General features: G+C 49.0%; 1 protein-coding gene across 1 annotated transcript; it reads right to left on the bottom strand.

Moving 5' to 3' along the window:
* Window positions 1-2228: 2228 nt before the first annotated feature.
* VEZF1 (vascular endothelial zinc finger 1) lies at window positions 2229-14961 on the bottom strand. The gene is made up of 7 exons (XM_030462655.1): window positions 14854-14961; window positions 8688-9385; window positions 7898-7961; window positions 6750-6936; window positions 5225-5431; window positions 3058-3102; window positions 2229-2710 (listed from the first exon to the last, which is right to left on the bottom strand). The coding sequence occupies exons 1-7, from the start codon at window positions 14884-14886 to the stop codon at window positions 2283-2285; spliced, it is 1662 nt and encodes a 553-aa protein (XP_030318515.1). The 5' UTR covers window positions 14887-14961; the 3' UTR covers window positions 2229-2282.
* Between the last annotated feature and the right edge of the window lie 7819 nt (window positions 14962-22780).

The raw sequence follows: 22780 nt of genomic DNA, 5'->3' as shown, positions 1-22780 counted from the left end.
CTGCCTGCACACAATGCTCTACACACTGCAAACCAGAGACCTCTACAGAGCTGGAGTTAAGAACAGTGGTAACAAAGTCATAGCTACATGTTCTTCTCTACATTTTTGTTTATTGAGACAAACTAATTAAAAGGCACAAACATAGGGCATATGTTTACATGGACATTATAACAAACATATACATTAAAAGTGTAGGAATGTGTTTCCTTTCTGCTAAACAGAAAGTTCCTAAGCTTTTATATATACAAAAGTTGTACAATTTGATGTCCTAAAGTACAAAAGATCATTTATAAAATTATTTTACACTAAGCTCTATTTTTTTGTTTGTTTGTTTTTTTGTTTTACTATGTAGTCCAAGCCCCTAGAACAGTTTCACATAATGATACAGATACCTGTCACCTGAGCCAGCAGCCTGGCAATCACTGCTTGTACTGACACAGCAGGGTGGGAACTGGGCAGTCCTGCTAGCACTCTGTGAAAATGCACACTCTAATCTCCATAGCTTTCAACTTCATTAAGATAAAAACATCTCAGCTGTAATTTTTTTTTTAATATAATTTTTTTATTATTTTTTTTTTTAATGTAGAGTCTTGGGTTTAGGGTGTTTTGCTTTTTTAAACAAAGTTTTAAAAACGTGAATATGTGACATGATAGTCTAAAAAGTATATCTGTTTCCCTAGATTTTTGCTTTCTACTTTTATGTACAGATAAACAGGTTAAGAAATAAAAAGCACATGTAGCTCCAACATGTGTGACCGTTTGTGGAGCAGTTCTGGGCTGGAGAGCTCAAACCCTCACCCCAGAACTCCCACAAACCGATAGAAATGTGTTAACACAAGAGAAGAGTAACGTAAAAATGATGATGTTTGCAAATATTTACAAAGTTGAACAGATTTGCACAACACTTGATTAAGGAATAGGGGAGAAATTAAAAGACGCTCTCTGCTTGTCCTGGAGGGGCATCCTACCTAGTTAGTGGTTAGAATAAAAACTGTATACAATTTAATATAAGACAAAACTTCTAGTGAACAACTAACACGTCTGTCCCCTGCTGGAACCCCAGCAGGCTCTGATTGGGAGGCAGAGGGCATGGAAAACATACCCAGTGCCTCCAGAATCTTCCAGCTTAAAGCAAATTATTTCTTAAGTTTCAAAGCACTCCTTTTGCTCCTAAAGAGTCCCATAGGGGTCTGACTGTTCATAGACCATGTTTACACACACTGCGACTCCTCTTCTGTCAGCCATGGCTGTTTCTCACCAAACAATAACAGTTTTTTTTTAAAAAAAAAAAAAAATGTTGACTACAATGCTATATTCCCTTAGGGTAATATGTTGGGTAATATTTACATCTCCAAATATCAGGTCACAATCCCTATTATATGTTGAAGTTAGAATGATAAGTTATCATATGCTTTGCATATCAGAGCTGGTATCACCTTTCCCATAGGGAATGCTGCCTGAAATTACCATATTCCCAAAGGTAAAATGCATATTTTCTCCAAAATGCATTTTTTTTTTTTTAATGACAACATTGTAATGCATTTACTCGTAAAAAAAAAAAGAGAGGGAAAAAAAAAAAAGGAAAAAAAAAGAAAAAACCAAAAACATCAACACAGACAAAGATTCTACACTAGCTCAGGAACACTGAACTTAACAACTGGCAGGTTAAAATTAGCCATCCACCCTGTTAAAGATACAGAGGGGTCTTTGCTAGTGTTTACATTAAAATAATTTTCTAAATTATCATTTGGGGGATAAAACATAAAACTCTTTAATCTTTTTTTAATTACTTTTTTTTTTGTTTTTTTTTTTTTTCTTTTTTTTTTTTTTTTAAAACTCTGGCAAGTTAAGGATCTGCTCTAATTCTGCCTCAGTCAGCTAAAAGGTAAAACTTACTTTAAATGAAGTGCTCCAGTGAAACTCAAGTTTGAACCATACGAGCCAAATCAACAGGGGATGGTGCTACTATGGTCTCTGGTGTTGCCCCAGTGTCTTAAGTCTGGATTTATTATGAACTAAAACGAAGGGAAAAAAATCAAAACAAACCCAGAAAAAAAAACAAAAAACAAAACAAACCCAGAACAACGAAAAAACAAAAAAACCAAACCCAAAAAAACAACAAAAAAAAATCAAAACAAAACAAAAAAAACAACCCAACCAAACAAAACCCAAAAAAAAAAAAAAAAAAAAAAAGAACTGCTGGTAAGGATTCCACTTTAATCCTTTTTTTCTTTTTTTTTTTCTTTTTTTTTTTGTGTTTTTAATACTGCTTATAAATTCTTTTACCAGGGAGGAGAGGTGGGCAAGGCCTGGGGCAGGAAAGGCATGCTCTCCACAGGTCTCATGGCTATGTTGAGGGGCCCAGCTAAGGTCATGGGCGTGGGGAGGTTCATGGGGGAGGTGATGGTGACCGGGTGGGCAATGTTCACTGGAGCTGTCACCGGGGTGGGCAGATTGACCGGGGTGGTGAGCGTTAGTGGAGATGTCATGGACAGTGGACTGGTTATAGTTACAGGGTGCCCGAGGTTCATGGGGCTGGATATATTAACTGCACTTGAGACATTTACTGGACTTCTCATGCTCATTGCAGCTGCCACTGTGACTGGGTTTGTGATAGTCCCAGAAGCCACAGAGGACGTTATATTGAATGGAGTAGTAAGAGTCACAGGCGTAGTAGCAGCAGTGGAGGTTTGGCACAAGTTAGCAGCTTCTAAAAATGAGACATAAAAAGACAAAAAGGTTTTTTAAACACATAAAAAAACCGTGGACGAGATTTTAAAAAAAGAACAGAAACAAAAAACAAAAACAGAAACCAAACAAGAACAAGTACAAATTCTGGAATCATTTTCTTTAGGAATTATTAGTAAGTTAAAACTGTTAACATTCTATAGCCTACAAGGTATACAAACTCTCATGCAGTTCATTGCAATTCAATATTTTTTTTTTTCCTGAGCAGTGAGTTTGTCTTATAAAGAGGGTTTTGATAAAAACAGCATCTTACAATCAAAAATATCCTGCCAAGAGGTACATTAGAAATAGAGGAGAGAGTGTACATACCGAATGGTACGTACTCTATAGCCTTCTCAAAGGTGAACTGACATTCTGTGAAGGTTTTAAAAAGTCATTATTAGGGACTGATAAGCAAAGCTCGTTTCAATATATACCTGCTTATTCCAGTCTTAATTATTGCTACCAAGTTGTTCAACTGAGCACAGCACTTCCACTTAGCAGTGTTCCAGTCTACCCAGTCAGTACTGCTTTCAACCCCCGTTATCTCCTCAGCTGTCACACAAGCTACAGCTCCACACCACTTGTTCTGCTCTGCAGGGTTTTGGGTTGGTTTGTTTTGTATTTTTTTTTTTACTTTATTTTGCAGGAAGCAGAAATTAAGTGCCGAATGAGGAGGAGAAGGAGGAGGAGGAGGAGGCAGGAGGCCAAGTGCCTGGCCCTGCAGCTGGTGGGCTCTGGCAGGGCTGGGCACTGGGGGGGCTCCAGGAAGAGAAGTAGGGTGGCAGAGGCAGGCAGAGGGAAGGGGTGACTGCCAGGGAAACCAACAAAAATATATTCTACAGCAACGTTACGGCACTTGTAAGTCGTGTCTTATTCCACATTTGTAGGGGAGGACACCAAGCTCAGTCTACACCCACGTTTCAGGAGGTAAGCCAGGAGCAAAGAGTCCACTCTTGCCTCTTGGGCAATACAAATGTACCAAGACAGTTAACTTTGAAAGCAACATTAGCCCCATTCAAGGGTTACTGTTGGTTCTTCAAAGTCCATCTCTAGGAGGGGTGGAAAGGAAGGGAAAGAGTTAAAAAAAAAAAAAAATTGTGAAAATAAATAGCATTAGACTAAAAAAAAAAAATAAATCCCATAGAGTGTTGTAAAAAACCAACGCAAGAGGTGGCACTAGCACAGGAGAAGCAGCATGGAAAAGAGCAGCAGGAAAGCCTGGCACTGACTGGGCTGCACAGACACATCCCACCCACATCCCTTCCCAGGGAAGTGCAACTCCCATCCATCTGACAGCATCTCTCCCCACCCACATCCCTCTCCCACCACTCTGCCCAAACCCAGTGTTCCTCTTAAAGCACATTCAACAACCACAGTAAGGAAGAGAGGGAAGAAGACACAGGAAGGAACAAGCAGGGGAAAAAAAATCTCAGAGCTTTCCTAAAGCTGACACCCATTAATCCATTTAGTGGCCTGATGATATTTAATGTTTCTGTCATGGCTACAATTTAACAAGAATAAGCTCCTTCTATACTGTCTGATCACAGAATTCAATTCAATTGGAATAACAAGGCAAAAGGAGCTAGCAGCCTAATACACACAAGACCTAAAAAATAAAAAGTGAAGGAACTGGAAGGAAGATTAGGAGGAAAAAGGGGGGGAAAAAAAAAGGTGAGTAAAAAACATTTATTACTAAAAACAGCTAGTGAAAAGCAGTAAGAGGTCACTAAGAAGTTCTCTTAAAACATGCAATCCAGCAGAGTCTGGTGACAGGCATCAGAAATCAAACTGGTTTGAAAATAGTAATAAAAAGCTAGCAGTAAGGGAAGCCTTTAAACTACTGCACTCCTGATGACACTAAATAGAAGCAATCTTTACAACTCAAATTCTTTACAAAACTGACACAGGACAGGAAGCTATTCAGCACAGCAATAATGAAATCACCACCACTGATCAGTTAAGTTTGTAGTGAAAAACAAACAACAAAACAAGAGATAGAAAAGTAAGTTCTGTGAGTTCTAGAAAACTTGATGCAAAGACAGTTACATGATCATAAAGCAAATGGGATAAATTGGGAGAGAAAAGATGAAAGGGACACAGAAAGCACCAGCATGCTAACTGATGATGTTACAACAGAGGGTTTTGGTGTGTGTGTATATATAAACATATATATGCACACATGTAAACAGGTAAACAGCCATAAACACAGCTAAAAACCACATGCAAGTCAAAACCACTCTTGCCTTGGAGCAGACACAAACATCCCTTTGTGATGGACACAGTCAAGCAGAGAGGCCAAGGGGAAGCAAGCACTAAGGAGCTCATCTACAGCATTTTGGTCCTGTTATTCTCCTGCTTATAGTTTTTAGCTATTTTAACACTGAGAATGGAACTTTTCAGGTAAGACATCCTTTTCTGACATCTTAAACTCCCTATATAACTGTAAACTCCAGTATCTCATCAACCCCAGACCATAAATGCTGGTTTGTTTTACCTTTCTTCCTTGCTTTGACGGCCTCTTCCCACAATCTCAGGGTCTCTACCTGCTTTCCAGGCCAACTTGTGACATGTTGCTGCTGCTGCTGCTGCTGCTGTTGTTGTTGTTGCTGCTGTTGTTGCTGTTGCTGCTGCTGCTGTTGCTGCTGCTGCTGTTGCTGCTGCTGCTGCTGCTTCTGATTGCTGGTCTCTTCACTCATGCATGCTATGCCAATTAAGTAAGAACACAAATGCACCTTGAAAAGTTACTGTTTTCTGCTGAGGTGACAGAGGCTTCAGTAAAGAGCATGGGGAATCTCACAGGATTCCAATAGCAAAACTCACAAAGGCATTTAAAACCACACAACTCATTCTGTGTTTCATAAAACTACTTTTCCAGGATCTAACAACCAGCATGCCAGTCAGGAACACGTGCTCTCACTGCCAAAAATGAACTTCTTTTCTGATTGTTTTGTTTGCATTTCGGGAAGAATGAACCAGAGACCATTTCCACTTCTTCTTATGCTTCAGCTCCAGTTAAAAAGGAAAAAAAGACCCCACCTTTTTTTACTTTTTATTGCAAGTGTGACTTCAAGTTTTCAGTTTACCTCTACAGAAGAGCACAGCACATTACTGCTCTCTGGCCACATTACAGCTCATCACTTCCACCTCTACCAACTGCTGTGGATGCCTCACGTGAAACTGGCTCAGCACCACCCAGCTGGCCTGGGCAGCCAGGGCTGTAACCCTAGAGCTTGAAAAATACTTCCCATCCAAATTTCATCTGCAGCTCAACAATCAGGCATTTTAGACACTCCCAGTACCTTCAAATTATCCACCAGGCGTAACAGGAACTGCAAAGATGTTGTAAGTACTATTTTAAAAGCTTTAAGGACAAAGTTTCACAAGACATTCCTTACATCTCCCTCTTGATTCCTCTGAGAACCCATCTTGTATCACTAACCACTTAGGTTAACTGAAGTTATTTTAATGGGAAGATTTGAAAGTCAATTCTTCATTTGCTTACTAGACACTCCCAGGCTCAGGCTTCAGCACTGCTACAGTTTCAGACTGGAAGGAACTATTACAAGCATCTCACTTCAACTCCTGCACACCACCAGTCAGATGCCATTAATGCCCATAACACACCAGGGCTGGATTTAAATGCTTGTCAGCAACTGCCAGGAACCATCATACCCCAGGGCCAAAGCTCAGAGAAAGCAGAGGAATCTTTCTCCTAATTTTGATGAGCTTTGGATGAGGTTTCAACCCTGAAACTACAACTCGGGAACTCTTTTCCTCAAGAGCTGGGTTATTCTCACCAACTGCAGGGTATTCCCAAGGGATAAGAGGACAATCTACCAGCAAACCCATCCCACATATGCCAAATTTGAGCCGGAGTAGATCCTGTTATCACACACCTATTTTAAGAGGTGTGAACCCCCAGCCTGAGGGGCACACCTCCTGCCTTTCACCCTCGCCACACGCCATTCCCTTGGCAAGCACATTTGTTATTAGAAATGTTTTTCAAAACGTTCACCTACTTTTATTGTTGATGCCTTGTTTACAGGTATTACAGTTGATACTTTGGCTCTGCCCGTGTGTCTTTAAGTGGCTGGTGATATATGCTGCACTCAGAAGTTTACCACAGATATTACACGATACCTTTCCTTCATGGCGCACCATGTGTGTCCGCAGTCTGTCTTTGGTGGCAAAGGCAGCAGTGCACGTCTAGATGGAGGACAACAGTCAGATGTGACAGGCAGACAGCAGCACCACACCATGAATTACACACCCACTGTGAGCCTGCTGCACCTCGCGGGTGCAAACAGCAGCCTAAAGCACACTGACAGCCTGGAGTTTTACCTGGGGTTTTAGAGGAACCAAAAGCAAAGGACTAAACAGAGACTAAAACTGGCTTCTGAGACAATGAGGACAAAAACCATGCAAAGCAAGAGGTAGGTTGTAAAAAAAAAAAATCTTAGAAGAGGCATAGTTGCTTTTTGATATGATTTTAGTGTAACAATATGAACCTGATATCTTAAATTGCTCAATTACTTTTGGTCCCACCCAAATCACAACAAGGAAATGAATCCTTTTTCTAAAGCTGCTTTTTTTACACAGGACTCCTATTTCATGTGATGAGTCACTAAAAAGCAGGTTGGAACAAGCATGAATATTCCAAGCAAAACAGTTAATTGTTCAAGGGCAGACCAGTTATTTGTCTGCTGCTCAGTCATCAACTCACAACAACTTGCTTCTCCTTCCAGCAGAATAACGGATACAGAATCAATGATTCCAACCCATTTAAAATGGACAGACTGAGAAACACATTTAATTTAAATATGCTAAGAAGCACACTGCACACATTACTCCAGTAACCAGCACTGAGCTGAGGATGCTGTTACAATCCTTCTTCTAAGTTAAGCACAGTGTAAGACAGAGCACCTGTGTTGTTCTCCAAGAAACAAAAAAGCCTCTAAATGTCCTGAAAAGAAGTAGCCACAGCATCCACAGGCATTAACCTGCCTCTACACTTACACCAGAGCTATGCTAAGGAGATGCAACTTAATTCCTGTACTTGCTTTTCAAAGAGAAGTCCAGCAGCAAATACATTTCCAAAAAGATTCTGCACCTGAGATTCTAAGGCTACGGTAACGTATTGTTCTTAATAAATCATTTTAGCCCTTACTTGGCATTTGAAGGGTCTCTCTGTTGAGTGAACATGTTTAACGTGACAGCTTAAATGATCAGGCCTGCAAAAAAAAAAGAGGGGAACAGAAAAGAAAATGCAAACTGTTACAAAGACATAGAGCAGAGCCCTTGGTTCTAGCGGTGCTGAACACTGCCTGGTGAGACACCCCCACCCCCAGCCCCTGGGCAGCAGGAGTAAAGACACTGCCCACACCTGGCCAACAGCTGGAGCAACATACAGTTACACTGAGACCCCAACCTGCTGTTTAAATTCAACCATGTTCTTCTCACACCCCTGAAAATGGCACTTTTGGCCATACCTTGTTCACAGGTGACAGCTCACCGGCTCTTTAAAGGTTGAAGTTTTCTCTGCTGCAAGCACAGGCAGAAATACAGGCAGCAGCAATGCAAGCTCCCCCACAATGCTCTGTCAGTACACCTCAACCTTGCTCCCAGAGAAGGAGGCAGGTTGCCCCGTTTGGTCGCTGACCTCTGCCAGGGCTGTAAAGGGTCCCGTGGTCACCACCAGTGACACGGACACGTGTCCTGCAGGACCCGGATAAGGTCACAAAATCATTTCAAACATTCCCATAAAAGAGTGCCCGCTTTTGGCCACTGCCCATCCAGCTCAGATCGAGAACCCACACCCTAGAGGTAAACAAGGCTCTTTATCCCCTCACCAATCTTCTAAGATGTCTGGTTCTCCTAGCCCCTCGCTATGATAGCTTAACCCTTCTTGGTTATGAAAAGCCAACACTTGAGCTCGCCTGGGATTTTCTACATGGTACCTCGAGAAGCCTTTTCCACAAACACCACAGGTGTATGGTTTCGTGATGCCACCTTCATGAGACCTCACGTGGTAGGTCATGCGATCCTTTCTCTTGAAGCGCTGATTGCAAATGGGACATTCAAAGGGTTTTTCGTCCGAGTGGGACAGCTTGTGCCGGTTGAGGTGGTAGACATCCCTGAAGGCCTTTCCACACATCTCGCAAGCGTGGTTCTTCTTGACGGGCTTGCTGGGCTTCTTGGTCGTCTGAGTCACTGGCATGGCCGTGGCACCAGCGCTGCTGCTGGGGTTGGTGGCAGAGGAAGACGTGGTGACCGTGGAGAGGATGCCCGCGATCGTCGAGACCAAGGAGCTGCGGCTGTTGTCGCCGGCAATGGTCGAGATAAGGGGCACCATCGTGGTGGGAGTTTTCTTTGGCCGTGACACTAACTTTATCCCTGTGTGGCAGGACTCGTGACGCCTCAAATGGTAGCTGTCCCTGAAAGCTTTGCTGCAGTAAGTGCACACAAAGGAGGTTTTAGGTTTTTCCTTTTTAATCCCAACGATAGCATCCTTTAACGTTTCCGGCGCGGGTTGAGGTTTCTGGGTTATTGGTAAGGGCAGAATCGGCTTCTGATCGGGTGGCTCAACAGCAGGGCTCAGGAGAGGCAACAAACTGTTCTGTGCTGCCTGCTGTTGGTGGTGTGAGGCTTCGTGTGCCTAAAACCAAACAGCCACACTTAAATTCTGGGGACGGGCGCTGGGTCCAACAGGGTGAGAACACTTACAAACGAGAGGAAAGCACATTCTAGACCAAAAGCCACGGAAGCCCCGAGTGGAAAAGGCAAAGGGATTTTGGTCTGGGACAGGACAAACCACTCAGGTTTCGAACGCATGCGCCGTGCAGGTTCTGTGGGGAGTGGAGGAAGGCACACATCATAACAATCAAATAATTATTAAGTTTCCGGAGGGCAACAGTTCTCCTGGAAAACAACTAGGTGCTTGTCAGATCTCTTACTAACACGGCGTTTGATCTTTACATAACAGATAACTTGTTTTGCTAACGATCGTATCAGATGCCACCTTGGGACTATCTTGGGAGCCTACGAATGTACTGAGGGAGTTGCAAAATAAGGCCCCACCTTGAGCTGAGCTCAGGGCACGCCGAGAGCCGAGCAGCAGCCGCAGAGAGCCAGGATGCGATAAGGCGTCTTATTTAAACAAGGTGTTCATACCAGGGGGTTAGCACTGAAACCAAAGCAAGGTGAATCCGGAGCTGTCTAAAGCCACATTTCTATATTTAGCAGGCTCCCACCACATTTATTCACTGACCACTGTGCTCTTTCCTCCTGGAAACTAATCAGAATAGCGACATGCTCTCGTTCTCTTCATCAGCAGCTACTTTGCGAGAGGAAGAGAAGCTGATCAATAAGCACTGGCGGTCATCTAGAGATGCTGGAGAACACAGCAGGGGGAGAAAAAACAGAAAAAAAAACAAAAGCAAAGACCTCAAAGCTGTTTCAAAACAGCTGATACGGAATCAGAGGGAAGGGACAGAGGAAAACCCCCCAGATGAGTGCGTCCCAGCAAGCACTGCTCAGCTGAGCTGCTGTGAGGGGCTGCTCCACACCGTGCTGCTATGAGGTGATGTTTGTTCTAAGGCAGAAAACACTCTTACTAAAACTCATCCAGTCAAACCAGGACAAAACCCTAGCAGATACAAATTTAAAGTGGTTTAGAAACCACACAGAGCAATTCAGCATAATGGAGCATTAAAATAAATCACGCTAGCACTTTAAGCCAGTTTAAGTGCATCTGTATTCAAGATGTGCCTCAGTCTCATCGGAGGAGTTTTAAATCAGTCTTGTTATTAACGTGCCAGGTCTGGAGCTGAGTTGGGGGAAACTCTTATTCCCATGAGATCAGCACCGCAGCCTTCCAGGACTTCTTCCCTACGATTTCCTTCACAAAATAACACACCTCGAGGCTGTGAGAGCTGAATAAACCCCCAACTTGCCTACTTTTACGTTGGCTGAGGATGGACAGCTGCATGAAATGCACTCAGGCTATCACTCTTCCTACGTTAATCCATTTCATCGAGTCCTTTGGAGAAGCCAGTACTTTTAGAAGCTCACTTTGGGACTTTTTCCTCTCAGTTGCATCCAAACTCCAGCTGCTCTGCCTCTGCCCACCTGAGGAGCCCCTGGGACCACAGCCCCTGGGTGCAGGGGGGCTCCTGCCTCCTCCTGCCACCTCAGCCACTCCATTTCCAGGAGCACAATGCCAGTGATCTTTGGATAGAAGCCACCAGTGGATACAAACACTCACCCACGTGGGTATGGATACGTCCTCCCTACCACTCAAAGCCTATCTGCCAGGAAAACAGCTCAGGGGAGAAAGCCCGGATTTGGAATGATAACCAGAGACAAAACTTGCAGGGATCATTAGGAGCAAGACCAGCCCATCCTTTTTTATCTGCACTGGACGTGTCATCTGGGCCAAAGCTTGAGACCCAACAGGTAAGCTGAGCATTGCCACACTGTGCCCTGCACCACAGCCCCGGGGAGGGAGCACGGGACTCTCCTCAACCAGGGCTGGACACAACCTCCCGCCTCTCCCTGAAACTTTTCCCTGGCTTCAGTGACAGTTGTGGATATTCAACCCTTTAGTTTCCATGGTTTTAAAAAGCAACTGAGCATCCACGTTGCATAAAGAGAACACAGAGCACGCACAACACACATCGGAAGCACGGTACTGAGCGAGTTGGGCACTTAAATACAATTCCAATTTTAAAGAATTCTGCGCTGTTCTGCAGCCAACTTTAAACAAGCCTTGAACAATGTTGTTAAAACTGCATCAGAAGACACTTAAGAGCACCTAAGGATAGCTCCAGAGATACAGTTTCAAAGGCAGAGCTAGCGGATCAGATAATAGGGAGCCCAAATCCTTTGGATGAAGTTCAAACTTGTGCAGTTTATGGATATTTTTAAGCCTTAAAGATTCGTCAGCACTTCAAGGTAATGATGCACTTATTCCTACAGAGCCAACGGAGATGGTGGACATAAAACAATGTATATTCATAGGGCCACAGGCTGTGAAGCCACTGCTTATGTAAGTCTGCTTATCTTGGTTCCCAGATAGGCAGCGTTATTAGCAGCGCTGTCTCTCCAACCACCCCGCTCTGCAACAAGCAGTATTCCTCAGTTTCCAAGGCCTGGCTGCATTAAAGCCTTTTAAAAAAGGATCAGACAGTGGGGTTTTTTTTAACTCGCTGCTGGAGAAGGGAAAGCAGCACCTGCTGCATGCCTCTTGCCAGTCATTTTTATTCAGGCACAGACCACGTTTTACTTGACCCGGCATTCGTGTCAACATTTTTCTGTGATATTTTGATTGCGTGGGACAGGCTCTCGTGCAAAACACCCTCACTCTATCACTGGTTTTTTTTTTTCTTTCCTGGGGGGGCAGTAAATAAAAAAACCCTGCAATTCGTGGCCTGGAGTAGTAGGATGTGGCATTGTGAACTTCCAACGCCGGAGGCTAAAATATTTTTGCGCTCCAGCCTTAATGTGAGAGCAACAAATTAGCATGAGTCATATCTTGAGCACTCCGTCTGATGGATGATTCCTCCTCACATTAACAGATACAACTTTCACTTTCCAAGCAGATACTAAAAGTGGTTTTTCAAAATAAGGCATTTCAGGGACTAATAATAGCCAGAACAAGAGCTGCTTATTCAGTCTCACACTTGTTCCTCTAAAAAAGATACACTGCAACAAAATGCCACCTAAACACAAATCAGGCAACTTTTGTTTGGGAAGAGCCACAACGCAGTTGTCACACACCCCATGGCCAGCAAAGCTAAAATTAAGACACTGCAACCTCCTCTAAAGACACTTTGCTATAAATCACAACTTTACAGACCACGTATGAAACCGATGCTTAGAAAATCCTGACACAGCTGGAACACACACTTGATCAAACTCACCCCTTCCCCAAAAGAAGGAGCATATATCCATATGTTCAGTCACTTGGCACTTGTTATTTAGGTTGGGAGGGGCTTTTAAGCCCACTTTTAGCCACTAGTTTTTAATTCATTTAATTCATCAGCTGACAGGCTGTTGGAGAGCATGGGAAGAAGAAAAAGGAGAGTCACATCAGGGGTCCCCTCTCTGCCAGGTGCATTAGGATCCTTGCACCCTGAATCACTGGGCTTCACAAAATGACTCAAGGAACAATATTCAGCATCTATTGTGAGGTCTTAAAGCTTTATTATTCGGCACCCCCCCCAAAAAGAAAACAAGAGGAAAATTTCCACGTCAAGAGTTTTATGAAGATGCTTCCAAGTCACACACAGCTAAGCACGTTAGGAGAGTGAACTGCTGAGTCTTTAATTAAAAGCAGCAGAGTCGACTCCCAAATCAAAGTGTGCCATAGCTATTTCAAAATACACCACCCTTAAAAAAAAAAAAAAATAAAAAGGGCACAGACAGACAAAAATAAATAAATAAAGAGGAGCAGCAAGAAGCTGGACACGTACTTCAAAGTATTACTTGGCATTTCTTACAGAGGCTGCCGCAATACCCGGCTGCCAGCCCAGGAATCCTTTCCCTTGGAAAACACTCGTCTGGGAGGCAGAAAAGCGATAAAGCAGCCGCAGCTCGGAGGGGAGATGGCCCTCGAGTAAGGAGATTAACTTCTTAGCGTGAAGTTTCCTACGTGCGAATCACAACTGCCCACTAGAGTGAGAAATAATGCTCCAGCCTCAGCCGAACCCGGTGGCATCACCCACCCGCCTTCAGCAGGAAAAGGCGGAAAAACCCAGTGCCCGGTACCGGCTCCCCGGAACATTCCCGGCGTGGTTCTGGAGACAAGAGCACCCGAGCCACTGACTCATCCCCAGCGCCACGGAATGACCATTTTTCCTCTCTAAAGGAACGGGGCTCGCTCTTGGCGGATTTATTCATTCAACTCAGGTCTTCAAACTCGTGTCACGGGTTTGGGTTTGGGTTTAATTCCGAGGACAGTGAGTAAGCGAGTGACCGCCGCTGGGAACGTGCCGAGAGGATTATTTTACCTTGAGAAAGGTGATGTGCGGGGCTTTTTTTTTTTTCTTTTTTTCCCCCCCTCCTACTGCTGCAACCGCACATTTTATGTTTTCAAGCTCGAAAAAAAAAAAAATTAAAAAAAAAAAAATTTAAAAAGCAGGAGGCACCAGCAAACAATCTGACGTGAAAGGGCTCGGCTTACAAAAGCCAGGGAAGGATTTTTTTTTTTTTTTCGGTACACTGGATTTTCTGGGGAATTACATAAACAGCGGTGTTTTAAAGTCAGTCTTTCGCAGACAGAAGGGGGAAAAATTGTGACTCAGTTGGCAAAGGGAGGGGTTGCACGCTCCGCCGTCCCTATTCCTCCCGATCACCGTTAGCATTTTGCCAGTTTTTACAGAAATCCGGCCCGCTCGCGTCCTATTTTAAAAGAAAACAAGCTCCCTCGTCACCCGGCCCCTGAGTCAGGCTGTTTAAAGAGGGATTAATTTATTCTCCCAGACACGGTGTTTGTTCCATCGGGGTTTTGTTAGAGCCCGGTGGAAGGTTGGTGGGGTTTTTTTGTTGTTGTTGTTGTTTTGTTTTTCTTTTTGGCGCGGGGGGGGGGGGGGAAAGAAAGAGAAAAACAAAAAGAAAAAAAAATTAAAAGAGGAGGAAAAATAATAAAAAAAAACAATTGGGGTTTTTTGGAGGGAAAAAGGAAAATAATAAATATATATATATATAAGCATGGATCTCTTGTTGTGGTGTTCTGTTGTTTTGCTTTTTTAAAAATAAAAAAAAAATGGATCCAAGGGCAAGCAGCCCGGGGCGGCGGCGGAGCGGAGCGGAGCGCCGGGCGCGATCGGCTCGGGGGAGGCGGGCGGGGAGAAAGTGCAGGAGGGAAAGGAGGGAAAAGCGCTGCCGGCGGCGCGGGGCCGGGTCAGCCGCTGCCTCGGGCGGGCCGGGCCGAGCCGGACCCCGCCGTGGCCGCCGCCGCGGGCCGGGCCGGGGGGGGAGGCGGGCGGGAGGCCGGGCGGCGGCGCTGAGTGACAGCCCCGGCCTAGCGGGGAGCCCGGCGGGCGGCCGCCCGCCCGCGGCCGCTGAGGGGAGGGAGGGGGGGGGGGGGGGGCGCGGGCAGAGCCGTCCGCCGCGGGGCCTCACCTGAAAGAGGAACGCGGTCCAGTTGGCCTCCATGGCGGGGGCGTCCCGGCCCTCGGCGGGCTGCGGCGGCGGCTCCGGCGGCGCGGTCCCCCCCTCCCTCCCCCGGGCCCCAGCTACATGGAGCCGACAACAAAGCGGCGGCGGCGGCGGCGGCTCAACATGGCAGCGCCGAGCGGCCGCTTCCGCTAACCTCCGGGCTGCACCACTGCGGCCCAGAGGGGGGAGGCGGCGGCGCGGCGGCCCGGCGGGGCGGTGCGGGCCCGGGCAGCCGCGGCGCCGCCCCCGCCGCTCCCCTCGCCTCGGGGCGGGCGGCGGACCCGAGGCGGCGCGGCGGGGCGGCGGAGCGAGCGGCGGGGCCGGGGCGGCGCGGCGGGCCGGCCGCCCCCCCGCGGGGCTGGCAATGGGCCGGTCCCGGGCTGGGGAAGCCGAGGCGAGCTGTGGCGAGAGAAGATGGAGGAGCGGGCGAGGTGTCCAGGGCCGCCGCCGCCGCGCCCCGGCTCGGCTCGGCTCAGCCCGGCCCGCGGGGGCCGCCCGTGCCGCCCGCCCTCCCCTTCTCCCCTCCCCGCCCGCCCGCCGCCCCCGCCCGCCGCGCAGGGAGGGAGCCGCGGGGGCGGCGGGGGGCGGCTTCGCCCGCGGGTGCGGGCCGGCGGCGGGCGGGGGCCCCACACGTGCTGTGCCGCCCCGCCCGCCCGCAGCAGCGCCGGGACCCGCGGGGGGGAGCGGGAGAAGCGGGGCCGCCCGGGGGTCGCCCGGCGCCGGCTCGGTCCCCCGAGGATCGACCTCGGCTCATCAGGGGCAGCGACCTTGCCCCCCCACACCCCTCCCTGCTCGGGGCCGTCCCCAGCCCACCCGCGGCCCTCGGTCAGGCCTGGCAGCCAGCCGGGCGGAGAAGCCCTTCCCCGGCATCCCGGGGGTCCCGGCAGGCTCCCCCCGGGTAGTGCAGCCCGTGGCCAGGCTCCTTCTGACGGTCCCGGGGCTCCCGCAGCCCCCCCTCCCCGCCAGGCTTTCCTGCACCCCTCAGAGCTGCGAACTGACCTGGTTTGGTTGTATCTAAAGCATCTCCAGCGCAACACCTGAATGCAAATCGAAGCCGCAAAGCAATTAAGTATATACTTACCGTTAATTACGTGTTTACATACATCAAGCACATCCCCGACAGGCAGCAGGGAGGGCTCCTCCCGCCTCCCCACCGCTCTCGGGGGACAGGGAAGGACTTCGGGGGCGGGGGAGGACAGGGGTGCAAAGGGGACACCTGTGCCACCACCTCTCGGGTGTTCCCAGTGAGGGGTGTAGGGTATTGCTACAACCAGAGCAGGAGGAACACACTGCAAGGGGATGGGTGTTGGAAAACCAGACCTCACAGACAAGGGCCACCCGCCCTGGGAGGTGAGAACAAGCTGACAGGACTTTTATTATTTTATTATTGTGATTAATCCCCATTGCTCAGGCCCTGAGCCTGCTGTGGCACCCGCTTCACCGAAAGCACCTGGCAGGTGGGGTGTGGGAAGCGACACAGCCCTGTTCCCACGGGCTCCCACGCAGCGGGACCTCGGGAATGAAGGTGATGAAGGTTCCCGATGAAGGCTTCCACAGCACTTCCCTACACCACAGCCGGGTGGTTTTCCTTGTCTCCTGTTACACACAAGGCTAAGGCCGGTCCCAGCCCCCTGCTCTGGGTAACACTGTGATGCTGAGGACCGGGTACTGGTGGCAGAGCCTCCTCAGGGTCCCACCTTGTCACCTCGGATGTTGCTTTGTGCAATCTGGGGCAAGTCACCTGGCTCCTGCCACGCTGGTCCTAACCCTCCCCGAGTGTTTCTTCACTCTCCAAGAGTGTTGCAAAACAAAAGTCGTTCTGTTCAGAGCCGTGCTTGCGGTTGTTTCACGCCTCTCAGGCTGTCTGCTGGCTTTTTTTCCTTGAAACCCCGGCTCTGGAGTTGTGAGATGATGTCAAAATCTGTTTGCATTAAAGAAAAAAATTTATTGACCTCATGACCCCAGAGGAAAGTTTGGGGAAACGTGCCTGGAGGGCTCAGCTGCCCTGAGAGGTCCAACTCACCTGGGGGGCACCTGAGGGGCCATCTCAGGGAACTTGGAGCTTGCTCATCTTTAGCCACCCGTGTCTGCACCACAGCCAACCTCTGTGCTGCTGTATCCAGCAGGCAACGCTGGAAACGTGCAAAATATCACCCTTGCTTTGCAGAAGCTCTGAATGAGGGAAAGCAAACAAACAAAACAAGAGAACACAGGCACCAGAAGGGTTTGCTAATGCACATGCAACAGGCACCCTCAGCCCAGCTCACCCCTGGACCACCAGTTCTGCTCAGCAGAGATGCTGGTGCCAGCTGTGGTGCAGGGACAGACACAGCATCACCCTCACCAGAGGGTTTCCCTCTCCTCCTCTTTGTCCCATCCCCAGCACTGCCACTGGGAGAGGAAACTCGTGTTTCCAGAGAGGGGGACACCACTGCCACCCCTGGTTCTTCTCCTCCTGGTCGGCCGGTTATTTTTGTTACTGCTTGTTAATGAAGACTTGGGAGAACTCTCTTTGTTAAGGGCTCACCCTCACTTCAATTAAAGGCTAAGAAAACCACCCAAGTGTATCACTGAGTCATCGAAGAAATCCTGATGAGCACGTAGGAGGCTGAACTCAACGTTCTTGGTGGTTTCACAGCTAGGGAACTAAGAGGGGATGTTGGAAAAAACACAGAAGACTCAAAGCCTTCTTAGTAAGTCAGAGGAGAGGCAGAGAGCTGGAGGAACACACTTTCCCCTTGGTGGTGTCAGGATGAGTCCTCCCAGCCACTCTTGCACAACCTGAGTGCTGCAGGAAGAGATGGGTTTGGAGCAAAGCAGGGAATCCTCAGGGGGAAAAGAGCTCAAAGGAGATGGATTTATAAAGGGCAAGTCTATGCCAAACCTGACAAACTTTCCTTTACCCAGAATTGTAACTGGAAATATAAAAAGCCACAGTGTTTGAAAACACATATTTACATTATATATGCCCCAAAGCAGAATAAACAAAGGTTAGATTTGTAAACTCACCCTCTAAATTAAAGCAGCACTGCTTTGGATGAACCCACACAACAGGTGGCTCCAAGTGTTGTGTTATTGAATTTATCCCTCCCAGCTCCCTTGGTCTTTGTGTGGGGACAGTGATAGCATCAGCAGCCACTGCTGCTGCTCTGCTGCCCGTGGAGAGCCTGCGAAAGGGAATTTCCAGGGCACTATGTGGCCCATTTACCACCATCCCCAGGCTGCTCTTTTCTGCCTGTTCAAGCAATAATCTTCCCTCTTTTCTTCCTCAGCACTTCACAGGCTGTTGGGAGGGACAGAAATGCTGCAAGGGCCACTCGTGTGCCCTCCTGGCACCCGGCATGTGGCTCCCTGGGGACATCCACCCCCAGAAGCAGTAATACCCACTGCCAATCTGTCAAACCCACCTCTTTCCTTCACCCTGCTCAGCCACAAAGCAGCTGACAAAGTGCCTCTTCGCACTTTTAGTTGTCCTGGCAGCTGGGGGAGGATGCAGGTCCCCTCTTTGAAGTAACCACCTACACTCTACCCATCCCCTTGTCCTTGCAGGAGTCACCTGTGCTTTAGGACCTGCAGCGGGACACCAGCAATAAAATTTTCTCTTCTGCTGTCTGCACATCTCCTGTGGTGGCAGAGGGGCTGCTGAGCACCCCTGCACCCTCCTCCCAGCTCCTTCCCCAGCCCTGCCTGCCAGCTGACGCATTGTGCTCTGGTTTCGCATGTGCTCGCAGGGCTAAGAATAGCAGATGTTGTCAAATATTTCAGCTTTAGAGGAGAGCACCTCTCTGTGCTCAGCTCCTGAGCCACGCGGCAGGCTTTGAATTTCACAGCTCCGTGGGGCTGGAGAGCTCTGGAGTGAGCATGTAAATAACCTGCGTGGCACTGCCGAGAACGTGCTCCTCACGGGCAGTTCCCCTCCAGCCGCTTCCCAGCTCCCTGTCTTCTCTGGTTTCCCTCTCTGCAGAGAAAAGGGAAGGTGAAAGGAGACAGTGAAGGCGCCTCTGGGGAGCACGGGTTGAAGCAGAGGTGGACACCAATGGGCCAGCTTCCCCGGCAGCGTGGCCACCCCATGGCATTCCTGAAGAACATCCCACTGCATCCCTCTGCACAGCTCCCACCAGCCCAGCACATCCCTGGGCTGCAGCAAAACCCAGCAGGCAGGGGGCAGGGGGGCAGACAACCCATTTTCTAGGCAGAGGAAAACAGAAAGCTGTCAGCAAGCTGCCCACAGCCATCACCTCCACTCCTGGGAGCTGCTGCCATCCCTCCACCCCTCCCACCATCCTGTGCCCTCGGGGACAGCAGCGATGTCCCACACCGTGCCAGGGCCACCACTCACACCTGCCCTGGGGCTGAGTGTGCACCCACCTGCCCTGGGAGACCCTTCCCCACCTTCCCTGAGCTCCCAGCACCCTCTCAGCTTTCCCATCCCCTCTCCCCACAGTGTCACCAGGGGCAGATTGCCTGCAGTTTCCCTGGCAGTTTTCCTGACCTGGCTCCCTGCCCTCACGGCTCCACTGCTTCCCAGCTCACACCACGGCCACACGGGAGATGCCCAGTGCCTCTGGCCAGTGTGGCTGGCAGGGTGGTGGCCAGCGAGCCAGAGCCGAGCAGCAGGGTGGCCCAGTTGGTGGCTATGTTTAGCCCTGCCACCAGCGAGCCACACGCCGGGAAAGTGTCCTTATCTCTTCCCACCTCCTTGTCCTCAGCTGTGCCGGAGCTAATCTCTGCTCAGCACCTTGAACTGCCCCGTGCCACCAGCACCCACTGCCCTTTGTTATTATTTTGGTTATCTCCATGTCAACTGGTTTTTTTCCTCCACAAAGTGGCTGCCACCGTCTGCCATCCTGCCCTGGCCCTGGGGACGGGTGGCAGGCTGCTGGCTTGTCCTCAGCCACCTGCAAAATCACCTCCTGTGCCCCCCAAAAACGAGGCACAGGGGGGACACAGCAATGCTGGGTGGATTTCCCACTGTGCAGCACCAGCCCCTGAGTTCCTGATGAGCTGATTTATCTCCCACTTACACACAGAGGTGCCGGGGTTTCCCTTCCACACAAGGAGGTTTTAAAGACCTGCTCCAGAAAAAGCCCCGTGGTTTGATCTGCAAACTTCCCCAGGCAGCGCGGGTACCAATTGCTTCACGGCGTTCTCCTCCGGTTAATCACCAGTGACCATTTTTAGTCAGAATTCCTGCGGGGCCGAGGGCTGCAGGGAAACATCCGCTCCTGCCTCGCTCCTCGTCCCACCATCTGCCCCGGCTCCTCCCGGCTGCGGGATGGGCGGCAGCAGGCATGGAAGGTCAGTGCGTTTGGTGGGAAAAAAAATCACAGAAAACAGACAAAAAACCCAAAACAAAAACCCAACAAACCAACACGGCCACTGAATTAGAGCAGCCGAGCCGGCGAGGCAATCCAAGCGCTAATCCCTGATCTTTCAGTGACACACGGCACAGCCCGGGCAGAGCCGCTGCCTCCCTCCTCCCCGGGCACAGCTGGAAACCGCGGATAATGCTGCATTACCTTCCCTGCAGGGCTGCTGCGATTAACAGCGGCGAGGAGCTCAGAAATCCTTCGGGGAAGGGGATGGTGAGGATTAATACCCGGCTAGATGGCCCTGGTCACCCAGGACCGACACCAACACCATGGCCTATTTTTGATTATTTACTTTTTTTTGTTTGTTTGTTTTCCTTTTTCCAGGCTCTGGGTGTTGTTTAATCTCGTTTGGCAGCTATGGATTGTCTCCAAAATAATCAATGTTTGTGCATTTGGCTGCATCACTCAGCTGATCTCTCGGGGATGCTCTGCCTGAGGCTCCCGCCGGCCAAGGAATTCAACTCCACACCACGTTTCCAAGGGGAGAACAAAACCTTTGGCAGGCAGCAGGCAGCTCCAGCTCCAAGGAATTCCAGTGGCACAGGGAGAAGGTCCCACACAGTCCCACAAGGCAGGCAGGGACGATGCTCTTTGAAGATACTCACGGGAGCAGAGAAGTGATGTGGTTCAAGGAGCTGAAGTCAAATCCAACCCAGAGCTCTGCAGAGGAAGTTCTTCTGGCAAATCTTGCCGGGCAAAAGATTCCAAAATCTCAAATCCCTGTGGTTTGACATCGTCAGGACCTGTCACGTCGTCAGCTTCACGGAGTGCAACCAAGTCATGTGAGAAATGGGTATTTTAAAAAAAATATATATTGTTCCCAAAGTGGGAATCGTTGGCTGACTCCCAGAGATAGGAAACTCACTTAAGGGATGAATTAGAGCTATTAGAATACAGAGGTAATTACTCATGCGAACAATGCCCTTCTCAACTCTTTAATGATTACACAAATTAGTGCATAAAATTATGTTAATAGCCCTACAACTGTTGCCTATACATGCAGCTCTTGGGCTGGGAGGTGAGGAGCTGGAGGCTGAGCCAGGACCCTCTCACCACCCCAGGACCAAGGGCCAGGAGAGGCTGCAGCCTGTCCTGCTGCTCTGCCGGGCTCCCTGCCTGCTCCGTGTCCATCCCAAGGTTCTGCTGGGCTCCCTGCCTGCTCCGTGTCCATCCCAGGGTTCTGCTGGGCTCCATGCCTGCTCCATGTCCATCCCAAGGTTCTGCCGGGCTCCCTGCCTGCTCCGTGTCCATCCCAGGGTTCTGCCGGGCTCCATGCCTGCTCCGTGTCCATCCCAGGGCTCTGCTGGGCTCCATGCCTGCTCTGTGTCCATCCCAGGGCTCTGCTGGGCTCCCTGCCTGCTCTGTGTCCATCCCAGGGCTCTGCTGGGCTCCGTGCCCACTCCGTGTCCATCCCAAGGCTCTGCCAGGATGAGACAAAGCGCAGCGAGGAGCACGCAGCACGAGTGGGTACATCAGGCTCTGCAGTCTGACTCACTCACCTCCTCCAGGCGTGCAGGAGAGGGATTTTAGGGAATATTTATCACACAGGGAACTTCTTGGAATCTTGATGTTATTCTTTAAATACAGCTACTTGAAACTGCTTCAGCTATAAACTGCTCTTGGCTGTGCAGGTGCAGGGAGGATTACAGGGGGCTCTTACCAAAGCTGTGGTTATCTTCAGCCTGTCTAGAAACTGCTGCAGTTTTGCTGTGCAGTAAAAACTCTCTGCTGTTATCAGGAGTAAGACATCTCAGGCCACGAGGAACACGATCAGATCAGTGTGAATGAATCGGCTGTTCTAAAGCAGAAGTTTCTGCTCAAAGAAAAAAAAAAAAAACACCAAAACAAACCCAACCAAACCAAAACAACAACAAAAAAAGTGCGGTTTGGAGGAGAAACCACAACTCCTCCATCCAACCATTTCTGTTTCAGCCCTGATGTTCTCTGTGTTGAGCACCACAGGCTCAGCAAGATGAGCAGCTCAGGACAGACCCCACAGGCTGCACAATGCTGGCTGTGACAGACCAGCTGTGCCCACTGCAGGGCCACCAGCCACAGGGGACAATCGTCCTCAGTTGTACCAACAAAGCAGCACTATGGGGAGCACAGGACCATCGGAAGGGGCAGATTCCCCGGGCAGGGATGGTGAGTGCTGCCCCACTGCAACCAGCCCCAAAACCCGCCCGTGATGTCCTTGGGATGGAAAACACAACGGCTCAGGAGAGAGGGCTATGTCTGGTTGGTTCCCTTGCTTTAACAAAGGTGTTTCCATCTTCCAGTTTTTGCCCATTTCCATTTTCTTCACAGTCAATTGTTTCTTGAAACATTAAGTTTTAGGAAGAACACATCCATAAAATAAGGACACTTTTGCCCTTTTTTTGGTTGTGTTTAAATCCTAGAAAATACTTCCCCTGCACAGAGCAGCTAACGGGGTCTGATTGCTGCCTTCCAGCAGAACCTGCTCTCACTGATTTATGTAAGACATTACAATAAATTGCAGCAAGTTTTATCCAACAGGC

The sequence above is a fragment of the Calypte anna genome, chromosome 19 (assembly GCF_003957555.1).
Source record: "Calypte anna isolate BGI_N300 chromosome 19, bCalAnn1_v1.p, whole genome shotgun sequence".
NCBI classification, from domain to species: Eukaryota; Metazoa; Chordata; class Aves; order Apodiformes; family Trochilidae; genus Calypte; species Calypte anna.
The sequence above is the reverse complement of the archived record's forward strand: the minus strand, read 5'-3'. Positions and strand labels throughout refer to the sequence as shown.

Bases quoted from the DNA above. Each gene is read 5' to 3' on its own strand.
- VEZF1 (XM_030462655.1), bottom strand. From the start codon at position 14,886: ATGGAGGCCAACTGGACCGCGTTCCTCTTTCAG. The intron at 9,386-14,853 runs GTGAGGCCCCGC...GTTTGGTTTTAG, and splicing joins GGACCGCGTTCCTCTTTCAG to GCACACGAAGCCTCACACCA. The intron at 2,711-3,057 runs GTATGTACACTC...TCTCATTTTTAG, and splicing joins TATAGAGTACGTACCATTCG to AAGCTGCTAACTTGTGCCAA.